Source organism: Petaurus breviceps, unplaced genomic scaffold (genome assembly GCF_028583685.1).
Source record: "Petaurus breviceps papuanus isolate PSGF00001 unplaced genomic scaffold, PetGlider_PUasm1.0 90804, whole genome shotgun sequence".
NCBI lineage: Eukaryota > Metazoa > Chordata > Mammalia > Diprotodontia > Petauridae > Petaurus > Petaurus breviceps.
The window spans coordinates 6,942,619-6,955,424 of record NW_027187348.1 but is presented as its reverse complement, the minus strand read 5'-3'; the positions used below and the strand labels follow the sequence as shown (position 1 = coordinate 6,955,424).

Sequence of the window (12,806 nt, the reverse complement as noted above, 5' to 3'; positions counted from 1 at the left end):
ATATATATATATATATATATATATATATATATATATATATGCATGTAAGGGCAAAGCTGTAAATGTAGATGTAGAGAAGAAAGAGTAATGGAGGAGACTGGTGCCCAGGTTACTTTCAGGAAATTGCAGAGACTCCTCTCAATACTCAGAAGTCCCATCTTTTTATACAACTCTTCGGTCACAGTTGCATGCCTGTGAGACATGGCACATATAAATCTCCAAGGAACTGAATATCCGTATGGCAATGGAGAGGCTTATGGTTTTTATGAGCAGGCTGTAACATATGACCAATGAAGTTCTGAAGAACAGGCATAAAAGATCTCATCAGAGAAATATGAGATAGGAAGAGAAAATGAGTTGTTCATTTGAGAAGGGAGAGAAAAGAAAGGTGGACAACCCTAATATTCTACTGAAATTTCCTTGATGTCAGGGGAATGTGAGGAAGGACATTCAGTGCATTGAATGGATCCTCTGTGGTGAGCCCATGGGAAGATATTAACAAGAGTTATATAAGATGGTCAGGAATGAATGGGTTATGATTGACTTAAAAAATTAATTTTATTCTCTTATTTTCCTTTTGTCATCCTTTTAGATTCCCAGAGATGACCCTTCAACTTTCAAACCTTGGTCCATCCGCGTTTCCTAAAATGTGAGAGAATAGAAAAGGGTTATATTGAGATCATTGTGTTTAGGAGGAGAAGTCCACTAAAATCTCAAAAGGAAAAAAACAAAGCAACAGTCATGCAAAGATTTAAGTATACTTCTTAATACTACCCATATGTGTGGCATAAACTAGAGAATAAATTCTTGTCTTCCAGCTCCAGGTGATCAGAACTCTTCAACATACAGTATCTCAAAGCCAGATTCAAAATATATCACCAAATGAACTCCAAGACAGCTTCTATTTGAGTCATTCAATTTCGATAGCAGTGCTGTAGAGTCTGGGAACACCAGATTCCAAGACTATAAACCAGTGGCCCAGCAAGATTTCTCTTCTCTCCTTTTTGTACTCATTGCCTTTCTTATAATTTTGTAATAACCTAATTGACTTTCCTTTATCAAATCTCTCCCCAACCTTCAATCCTTTCTCTAAAACTACCTGAATAATCTTTTTGTATACATGTTCAAATATATCAACCCTTCTCCATTCAAAATCCTATATTATCTCCCTAAACTCTGCTAAATCCTGAATAAAGTATATATTCCTTAGTCTGACATTCAAAGCCTACCAGAATTGGGCACCTCCCTACACTTCCAATCCCATCTCATACCACTTCTGCTAAGATACCAGCCAAACTGAACTATTAAATTTTCCTTACACTAATTCAATTAAATGATCATTTACTAAGTACCTAATATATACAAATATTAGGCTTTGGGGATAAAATGAAAAATATGTAAAAGTTTCTGCCCTGAAGGAGTATACTTTCTACACACGAACACAAAAATGAATGTTATGAGGCCTATATGTCAGAGAGGTCACTGATAGGAATCACCTCCCCTTATATGCCAAAATATTTAAAGTAACATTTATTTGAGAACAAGTATTAAAAAACAAAGTATATGCATATTGACTAGGGAATGGCTAAACAAATTAGGGTACATGAGTATAATGGCATATTACTTTCTGGTAGGAAATAATGGCATGAATACAGAGAAATATGGGAAGATCCAACTATGCTGATGTGAAATGAAGTAAGCAGAGCAAATACAGACACACACATATACACATATATATTCACATGTGTATATATATATTCATAATGACTACAACAATGTAAACATGAAGAACAACCACAAAAAATCAATGTTGTAAAATTATAGACTAGCATGGTTCTAAATAAGACATGTGAAAAGTCACCTCCTCTCCTATATGTTTATAGAGGTGGGATGTGCATGATTGTGGTACATTCACATGTTTTCAGACTTTTTAATATATTGAGTTTGGATGATGTTTCCCTTCTTTCTCTCCTTTTACCTTAAAATGTTATTTGTAATATGGGATGGCTCTCTGGGAGAGTTGAAGGCGGAATATACTGGGGTAAATTTGGTGATTAAAAAAAGGTAATACAATTTTATTTTAAAATTAGTTTTTGAAGTTGAGTCATACTTTAGAGTTTTTAGGCTTGTCCTTTTTTGCTGAAGTAAATTCCACTAAAAATTCTCTAGATTTCACCACTTGCTGGTGAAGCATTCTCTCACTGGAAGATGTCTCCTCTGTAGTCCTCATTTTGGGATGGTGAACTACTGTTGGAACTTGCATTTTGAGGACATCCACAGGCCAGTCACCCTTAATTCCCCTCCCAGTTCTGTTTCTGATTTTGGACTTTGACACCATGCCCTTATGGGAATGCCTGCTCCTTCACCTTCCTTTTTATCTCCCTTTTATGTACTGACTTCTCCCATTAAAATGTAATTTCTTAAAGGATAAGGATGTCTTTCTTTTCTTTATATTTATATTCCCAGCACTTAGCACAGTGTCTGGTACAGCAAAAAACCTTAATAGTAATGCTTATTAGTAATTCTGACTCTGAGGGATAGTTTTGATTGTGTTTTTATATACATAAGATTATATCACACTTTTTTTTACCAATGTTTTACCAATACAACATTTTTACCAATATTCATTTCTATAGCTCTTATGAACCTGAAGCTTAATACACTATAATTCATGACAACTATAGCCATTAACATGTATCATGATAACTATAGCCCTAATTTAGGGTAGCTCTTTCCTCCACATTACCCTGATTTTGCCCTGAATTTGCATAAAATAGGAATTATGAAAAAGGAAGTTGAGTGGAAGTAACTAGAAGTGTAAAGAAATAGGATTATTGTTAAGTGGTAAGATGAACAGGTTTTTTTTTTTTTAAACAGTGTTGGGACAGCCATATTGGACCACAGCATATGAGATAGAGATCCCCTGGCCAGAGAGCTATGCTGGAGAAATGTATCAAGAGTGGTTTGCTTGGAGGAGCATCTCTGCCACCTCTCTTTACAAATGATTTGGGGTCATCCACAGGTCAGATGTCAGCCTAAGATCTATTGAAGGGTGGACCATTCTGCCAGAAACCAGAGCCAATATGCCTTCAGTTTTTGAAACCTTAGGTTGTGGCTTAACGGTGAGAAGAACTAAACCCTTTCTCCTAGATATTTTGAATATAAAGAACAGGGGAAAGTTACATAAGAAGAATTTACCTCACTCAATCATTAGTTCTGAAGATGTAGCATCAGAAAGGGAGAGATAAAATGGTGCTACATACATGGTACATTTAAAAAAATGAAGATGTGATCTCGGTTATTAATATGACATCTTCTGATCATGAAGATGACTGACCCAATTTGAACAACAAACTGTCACTTAGAGTTTCTTAATTATATATTTTTTAAATTTTGATTTCATGAAGTAAATGAATTCTAGACAATAATGGGAGGATATTTGCCTTTTTGTGCCATTTGAGGTTGGAAAGTAAATGAGAATCTTTATGGAAAAAGAAAAAGAAGATATATATATTTTAAAGATTTTCCCTAAATTTTGGGTAGGGACACAATAAGTCAGACAATAAAAATTGTATCAGAATTATGTAAGCAGACGCTAGCTTTACTAACCTAAGGGCCAGCCTTAGGTTGCGTTCTCAGGAGGGATTGAAGAGATCAGAGACCAGGAAGAGAAATGACTTATAGTTTATTCTAAGATGGTGAGACACGGGGGAGGGAAAAAGCTGGCTCCTTATATAACTTTAAAGTGAGCACTATTCAAGCATGATCTCCTCGTGCATGGGGGTATGAACCAATGGAGGGGGGGGGGCAAACCAGTCACATCAGCTGCTGCTCATCAAGCCACCAGTCTCGTGGTAGACCTCCTTGTGAGCTGGCAACTGGACTGTGGCCCTCAGCACATCCTTATCTCTAAGGAGTACAGAACAGCCTTGGAACCAAGTCTCCGAGGCAGTTCCTGATTTCCCCTGGGACAAGAAGTGCTTGGAACTCACACTGTCCTGTCCAGAATTAGAAGTCAAAATTAAAATTTTTTACTTTTAATTTATGGAATGAAGTAAGAATTCCACAACATAGAATAATAAAAAAGATGATTGGACATAAAAATGCAAATCTGTTATGTACAACTTGCTGTTCTTTATAAATATCTAGTAAAGTTAGCATGTAAAATTCCTTTTTTCCCTTTTTTATCTTCCCTCCACCTCCAACCTAGAGAAGGCTACCAATAGACACAAATATCTATATCTATATCCATATGTGTGTGTAAAATTATTCTATACATCTACTTATCAGTTCTTTCTCTAGATATAGATAGGCTCTTTCTTCATATGTCCTTTATAGTTAATTTGGGTATTTGTAATAGTCAAAATAACTAATTCTCTCAAAATAATTACTAAGCAGTATTCCTGTTACTGTATACAATATTCTCATGGTTGTGCTCATTTTGCTTTCCAGTATTTTGGGCAAGCCTTTCCATGTTTTTCTAAAAGCATTGGGCTCATCATTTCTTATAGCACAATAGTATTCCATCATAGTCATATACCACAACTTGTTCAACCATTCCCCAATTGATGGGCATCTCTGTGATTTCCAGTTCTTTGTCACCACAAAGAAAACTGCTATAAATATTTTAGAACATATAGGTCCTTTTCCCTTTTCCCTAGTCATCTTTGGAAATAGACCAAGTATCGATATTGATGGGTGAAAGGATGTAGGCATTTTAATAACCCTTTTAGGCATTATTCCTGATTGCTCTCCAGAATGGTTGGATTAATTGACAATTCTACCAACAATGAGTTAGTGTCCCAATTTTCCACATTCACTTTAACATTTGTCACTTTCCCCTTTGATCATTTTATCCAATCCGATAGATATAAAGCAATAATCTTAAGATTGTTTTGATTTGTATTTCTCTAATAAATAATTACTTAGAACATTTTTCATATGACTATAAATTATTTTGATTTTCCTTCAGAAAACTGCCTATTCAGAGCCTGTGACCATCAACTGGGGAGTGATGCATATTCTTATAGATTTGACAACAATCTTTATATATTTGAGATGAGACCTTTATTTGAGAAACTGTCAAGAAAATCCTTCCCTATTTTCTACTTTGCTTCTCATCTTGACTACATTTGTTTTATTTGTACAAATACTTATAATTTAGTATAATCAAAATCATCACTTTTTATACCTTTCCTCCCTCTCTCTTGTTTATTCATAAATCCTTCACCTATTCATAAGTCTGGTAAATAATATGTTCCAGGTTCTTCTAATTTTCTTGTAATATCTATCTTTATGTCTAGGTCATGTATCCATTTTGACCTTATCTTCCTAAAAGGTATAAGATATTGGTCTATGCTCAGTTTCTGCCATATTGCTTTCCAGTTTCCTAACAAATTTTACCAAATAATGAATTCTTGTCAATTATCTTAAGTCTTTATACTTGTCAAATACAAAGTTATATTTATTTCTTGCTATAAATTGTATGTCTACACTGTTCCATTGATCTACCTTTCTATTTCCTCATCAGTACTGGATAGTTTTGATAATTATTGCCTCATAGTTTAATATCAGGAACTGCCAGACATCTTTCATTTTTTCATTAGTTCCTTTGATTTTCTTGATATTTTGTTCTTCTAAATCAGAAGTACTTATATCTTTTAGTATTAGATTGAACGCAGAGAAACTTAGATCAAGGTAGAGCTACTGCAAAACTCAGGAAAGCTTCTTAAATTTTATTCAATTACAACATTCAATTCAATTCAATTATTAAACTACAACATTAGCTTTGATATAAAACTGATTCCCATTAATTTAAATGTGGGAACAAGACTAAACTCTGTGGTATCATTTCTACTTTACAGTTGGTATAATTTTCTACACACTTATCATTTAACCTCAGGGTTCAATCAATCCTCAGTTTAGCAAGGAAGAATTGGTCAGCTTACTTTTCTGGTCCTGCCAATAATCTGAGGTAGAGATATTAGACAATGGAAGACATAGGTAAATTTTGGAGGGAAGACATGATTTGATGGAAGGCTGACATGAGTCATGATAATGATGTCCACATCTGACTTGTGCCTCAAAGGGAATAAATCATAAGTGCAAAGAACCAGAAACTTTATTTAATGTCTCAGTGACTTTTCATGGCACTACTTGCACCAGGAGACTCTCCAGTCCTTCCTGATTTTCCTCAGTGCATCCTTCACATCCTTGTTCCTCAGACTATAGATCCAGGGATTTAGCATGGGGATGACTGTAGTGTAGATCACTGATGACACTTTCTGTTGAGTGATGTTGCTGGTTGATGCAGGCTGACAGTACATAAAAATGATGGAACCATACAGGACAGCCACAGAAGCCAGGTGGGATCCACAGGTACTGAAGGCTTTGGACCTGCCCTTAGCAGAGTGGATCCTGAGGATGTTGGAGAGGATGAAAGCATAAGAGATCAAGATAGGTAGAGTGGTCACCAATGAGTTTATCACAACCAAAAGCATCACCAAAAGTTCACTGATGTAGGTGCTAGAGCAGGAGAGCTTCAAAAGGGGAGGAATGTCACAAAAATAATGACTAATAACTTTTTTTCCACAGAAGGACAGTCTGGCTAGACCACTTGTATGAGTAATGGCTCCAAAGACCCCCATACCATACACTCCTAGTACTAACAGGAAACAGATATTCTGGGACATGGCACTGTTATAGATCAGGGGGCTACAGATGGCAACATAACGATCATAGGCCATGGCTGTCAGCATGTAGCAGTCAGCAATACCAAAAGTACAGAAGAAAAAGAACTGGGTCAAGCACCCTGAGTAGGAAATGATGTTCTTCCCTGCTACAAAACTTACCAACATTTTTGGGGTAATGACAGAGGAATAGCAAAGATCAATGAAGGACAAATTACTGAGAAAATAGTACATGGGGGTGTGAAGCTGAGAACTGATTCTGATAAGCAGGAGTAAGCCCACATTCCCTACCATGGAGATAATGTATATTTGTAAGAAGAGTAAGAAGAGGGGGAGCTGGAGTTCTGGCTGGTCTGTTAACCCCATAAGTACAAAGTCTGTCACCATGGAATGATTCCCTGTATCCATTGTCTTCTGAAAGTTGAGGTAAAAATCTATAGGGATGGAAAAAGAATGTTATGAGGCAGAGATGACTATATGCCAATATCTGCTGACATAATATCAAGTACTTTTTCTTGAACTCAACAGCAATAGACAAACATACCCACATGTATTCATGAACTATTAAGTATTGATGTAGTATTATATATATATATATATATATATATATAGTACTACTATATCATAATATCTAAGCCTAAAATTAGAGAAGTTTTAAATATAGTATTATCTAATTATTAGCAATACAATAAACTTTGTCTACAATAAAAACAAGTTTGATGAAATAAAGAAAGAACTCCATGGAGTTAAGAAATCTCACAACCAGATAAAGAGAACAAAATAATGGATATAATATAAATAATTCTATTTTTCTTGAGTACGGAGTGATCAAATAGTATCACAAGCAAAAAAGGAAACCTGAAAATTCTTCATATTGAAAGATTTAAAAACAATAACAGTCATTACAGACTAGAGCAGAAGTCAAAGGGAGAAAATTTAATGATTATTGAATTTCTTGAAAATTGTGAAAAAGAAAAGAATCTAATTCCTATATTTCAGAAAACATAAATGATAGGTTGATCATATTAAGTGGAAAATAATCCAAAATTCAGTTCTTTTAGATGAAGCAAGCATCAATATCATAATAACATGAAAATAAAAATACCACAGTTAAGACCAAAGGTACTATGAATATGATGAGGCCATTGACCCAGAGAAAGAAAGAAATTTAAGCAAGTGAATTTAGTAAGATGAATCAGGAGCACTATATACACAATAATCACAGCAATGTTTGAAAGAACAAACATAAAATAATTGAAACTGATTGATGTGAAATTATAATGACCAAGTTTGCTTACATTGTTTAAAGTCAGTCTTGCATGGCTGGGAAGATGGACCACTATTGCATAGAGATCCCTAACAAAAGACCTAAGTTATGCTAGCCAGAAACCCATCAGATCCAAAGACTGATGCAAGGAGTTTTCTCACAATTATACTTCTCAAACAACTCATACTTCTTATCTGAAAACTGGCTCCATACTGATCAGTTATTGTTTCCATGTAACTTTGATTGTTTACAGATGCTTGGGAAAAGTGGGATGCCTCTTTTTGTGATTTCAGGGAATTTGCTTGTTCTCTCTAACCCTTCCAACTTGGAAAGTCCCTTATCTTTCCTCCAATTAGAAATCAGATTACCAAATTGTGGATGCTGGTTAATTGTTTTCTTTTCATTATTTGGTGGTATTTGATTCATTATTTTTAATGCATAAAAATCAGTCTTACCCCACATTCTGAGTCCAATGTCAAAGTTGAGGAGGCCTTATCCAAGTATGTTAAGCAAATGGCATGTATTGTGGAAAAAATCAACATACATGGAAACTCGCACGTTTGTTTCATCTCTCATTTCATCTTTTACCTGCAGAAAGGCAGTGATGGATGCAGAGAAGTATGTCTGTCTGTGTTCCTGTCATCCAGGCCTCACTGAGTCCTGGAGGAAGGACAAGTAAGCATACTAGTTCTTTGCAAGGTGTGAATATTCTATGCACTTTTCTTTCTTCCTTGTAGAGTTTTTAAGCCTTCACAGTAGTTGTTGTGCCTTGACACTGACAAAATAAACATCAACTTGTCGTGGAGAGCTGGAATTTTGTCACTAAAAATTTGGCATTTATAAAAACTAACATTATAAAGTGTTGTTAATTATACTAACTGCATGTTTCTCACTAGGTTCCAGACATAGATGAAAAAGAGGGTGGAAGAAATAAGAAAGTGGGACCACTCTTTCTCTCCATCATCTAAGTATGTACAGGGGTGGGTATGGAAAGGAGTTTGCTTCTAGTCTCATCTCCCTAAGTTAAAACAAACCATCAGTGTGTATCCCAGGTTACACTCTTCAGTTCAAAATTACTTTTTTAGTTCAAGCACATTAAATTTGGTTACTTGCCTTATTCCTGTCAGGATTAGAAGAATCAGTATATTGATGATGATTTTCCTCAACCTCTTATAATATGAAAATAATTCATATAGATTATTGACCCAGCAATTGTCAACTGACAGGATTTTGATGATGGTGCTTCACAAGTGGGATTGTTGGAAATTTCTGAAAAAGTAGAGGATAAAATAAATAAAACAAAATAAAAATAATCATTTTCATTAAAGTACCATGTAGCAGCGAGAGAAACAATCACCTTTTCTCTGAGCTGCTTAGTCTAGGTGAAGAAGGATCTTTATTTCTCCAATGAATATCTCAAGGAAAATTTCTCTAAGAAAATGAACAAGAACTGCTGGTCCTTTTATTTTTCTTCACTCCAGAGGTTTGTCTCTCTGGGAAAGAAGCAATTGCATGGAGTGTGTTTCTAATTAATGATATTCCCATGGGCATTTCTGGTATCTAGAGAAGAACTGAACTCCTTTGATGGTAGATGGAGCAGGAGTTATGGTTGTGTGGTGGTGAAGGTATGGACTGGAGTCAGGAATAAAAACCAGGGAATCCCCCTAGACTTTTCTGTGGAGTGTTCCCTTAGCCCACTGCTCTGATTTCCTTCACCTTAGGAACTTCCAGTGTTTTCATATGGAGCATAATATTTCCTATTCCTTCAACACTTTCCATTCTTTGTTTCACAAATCAAGTCCAACTGGGTTTTCTTCTTTTTTATTTTGCTGTCATAAAAAACTTCAAATAAGCCCAATATTTCTTTTTTGATAAACTTTAATTAAATATAATTCAGCAAGCATTTATTAAGCATCAATCATGTATCAAGACAATAGGGATATAATGAGCAAGATGATAATCGTTTTCTAGCACTCACTACCTCCCAGGCAATTTTACAGATATCTTACAATAATCTCATTTCCAAATATCTTATAATCCTCTCATTTTATGTGTTGTTATTATTCCCATTTTGCAGCTGAAGAAACTGAAGTGGGCAGAAGTGAAAGAGGTTAAGGACCCAGGTCACCCAACGAGAGTCCGAGTCCAAATTTTAAGTCAGGTCTTCCCACCAGCTGCATAAAGACAAAAAATAAACTTTTTCTTCAAGGAGTTTACTTTCTATTAAGGAAAAGGTATATGGCCATAGGTATATATAAATTAATCCAAGGAGGGGAAGAACACAGAGATTTGGGACATTTCATGTCTTTGCATGTCATTCAACTGAGCTTAACTCAACAATAATTTCTCAAGAGCTAAACATATGTGAACTTCAGCATTATATACTGGGGGAGTAATCAAATTAGTCCTTGGATCCAATTTATTTATTCTAATGATTCTTGTTGAAGGATAAAAATAGTGAAGGGGCCTTTAGGATTTTGTTGTTTTTTTAAACAAAATCAAACATCTTAGAATCATTGCATCACAATCAGAGAACTGGAAGGGTTCATAGAAGTGATCTTGTTCAACTCTTCATAGTCATGACCTTGTACAGTCATGTGAGAGCAGAGCCTTGAAGTAATTTAATGTATAATATGCAAGTTTGACTGTGAATAAGGAAGAGTGAGGGCATGGGTATGGACTGGGAGACTCTATGTACCTGAAGGCAGTCTGTGGAGGACAGACACTTACATCAGCAGTGACAGAAAGCAAAGACTTGTATTGTCTTCATTACAATGTGGTTCAAGGTCAGACCTTGTTGTTATGTCCTTCAGTCATAGAGAGGACCAAAATGACATCATTATGTTAGAATTAAGTTACAGTGCATCAGACTCAAGCTGATCAGAACAGTATGAGTTCAGAATGTTTTACCACAGGTCGGGCACAAATAGTACAGGTTAACTTTTGGGGTAAATTCTCTAAATTTACACATCTTGTATTTCTTTTGACGTACTTCAATTCTGCTTTGCTCAGAGACCACAGTACCTTCTCTGGTGAGGGCACACATACTGGGCAATCCTGTGCTGGTGCCTCCTATGTCCCACAATCAGTTCCAAAGTTCTTCAGAGAGACCTTGAGAGTGTCTTGTATCACTTCTTCTGACCACCATGTAACAGTTTGCCCCATGTGAATTCTCCCCTAAAGGTCTTTTGGAAAGTGTACATTAGACATTTGAACAATGTGACCAGTCTATTGTAGTTACACTCTCTGCAGCAGAGTTTGAATGCTTGGTAGTTTAGTTCAAGAGAGGACCTCAGTGTTTGCTATCTTATCCTGCTAGAGGATCTTCAAAATCTTCCTAAGATAATTTAAATTCAAGTGATTCAGTTTCCTGGCATGGCATTGATGTATTGTTCTGGTTTCACAGGCATACAGTAATGAGGTCAGCAGAGTAGCTCTGTAGACCTTTAGTTTGGTAATCAGTCAAACACCTCTTTTCTCCCACACTTTCCTTTGGAGTCTCCCAAACACTGAGCTAGCTCTGGCAATGCATTTGTCAACCTTATTATCAATGTGTGCATCCCAAGAAAATACACTGCTGAAGTAAGTGAACTAATCCATAGCACTCAAAACTTCTTCATTTGCTGTAATCAATCATTCCATATATGAATGGTTGGTTCTGGCTGATGGAGCACTTGTATTTTCTTGGTGTTAATTGTTAGGTCAAAATTAGCACAAACAGCAGATAACTGATTCATACTTTGTTGCATCTCAGCTTGAAAGGCTGCACTGAGTGTGCAATTATATGCAAACCAAAATCATGTCCAATGATTCCTCTACTTTGGTCTTGCCTTTCAGTCTTTTCAAGTTGAAGTATTTACCATCAGTTCAGTAGTTGACCTTGATGCCATGTTCATCCTCATTGAAGGCATTTGACAACATGACTGAAAACATCATGCTAAAAAAGCATGGAAGCAAGCACACAGCCTTGTTTCACTGCATTGGTGACTGGCAAAGCACAAGAACATCATCTGTTATGCAGAACCTGGGCAAGCATGCCATTGTAAAATTGATATACAAAAATTATGAACTTCTTTGGCCAACCAAATTGTGACAAATTTTTTCATAAGCCCCTATAAGTGACAGTATCAAAGACCTTTGTCAGATCTACAAATATTGAATACAGATCTCTGTTCTACTCTTGGCATTTCTCCTGGAGTTGTTGGCAATAAATACCATATTGATCATTCCTTGGCCCTTTCTGAAATCACACTGGCTCTTAGGTAGATGACCATCTTCCAGGGGATAGATCAGCCTGTTAAAGAGGACTCTGGCAAGATTCTTGCCAGCAATGACTAAGAGAGTGATTGCCACCCTGTGATTATCATCAGACAATTTATTTCCTTTACCTTTACAGAGATAGACAATGGAGGTGTCCTTGAACTCTTGTGGGATAACCTTTTCTTGTCATATAACCCAGAAAATTTCAGTCAGCTTCTGTATGAGCAATGGACCACCCCCCCCTCCACCTTGTAAATCTCAGTGGAATAGAAACAGAATCATGTACTTTGCCACACAAAAGGAGCCTAATGGCAATCAAAACAGTTGGAATTTCAGCTAGGTTTGGATTGACTTCAACTTGGGGTAAGTGGGTAATAGCTTTAGCAATGATTGATGATGGTCTGTGAGTCTACTATGGAAGTGTTCTGCCCATCTGTCCAGGATCAGTCCTTCTTACTAATCAATGTGGCTCCACCAACACTGGATAGTTGAGATGTACCATAGGTCTTTGGCTCATATATAGCCTTCAGGGCATCACAAAAGCACTTTGGATTGTTATATTTGTTGTTATCTTGGATTGTTACTATCAG

At 36.0% G+C, this 12,806-nt stretch overlaps 1 protein-coding gene and 1 long non-coding RNA gene across 2 annotated transcripts; one reads left to right on the top strand and one right to left on the bottom strand.

The window, feature by feature from the left end:
- Positions 1-36: 36 nt before the first annotated feature.
- LOC138147570 (uncharacterized) lies at positions 37-2,431 on the top strand. Its single transcript, XR_011164850.1, has 2 exons — positions 37-649; positions 819-2,431. It is a non-coding gene; the product is annotated as an uncharacterized lncRNA (long non-coding RNA).
- Positions 2,432-6,152: 3,721 nt separating this feature from the next.
- LOC138147626 (olfactory receptor 8D1-like) lies at positions 6,153-7,271 on the bottom strand. The gene has a single exon (XM_069070231.1). The coding sequence runs from the start codon at positions 7,095-7,097 to the stop codon at positions 6,153-6,155; it is 945 nt and encodes a 314-aa protein (XP_068926332.1). The 5' UTR covers positions 7,098-7,271.
- Between the last annotated feature and the right edge of the window lie 5,535 nt (positions 7,272-12,806).

Coding starts and splice junctions, on each gene's coding strand:
- LOC138147626 (XM_069070231.1), bottom strand. CDS start 7,097: ATGGATACAGGGAATCATTCCATGGTGACAGACTTTGTACTTATGGGG.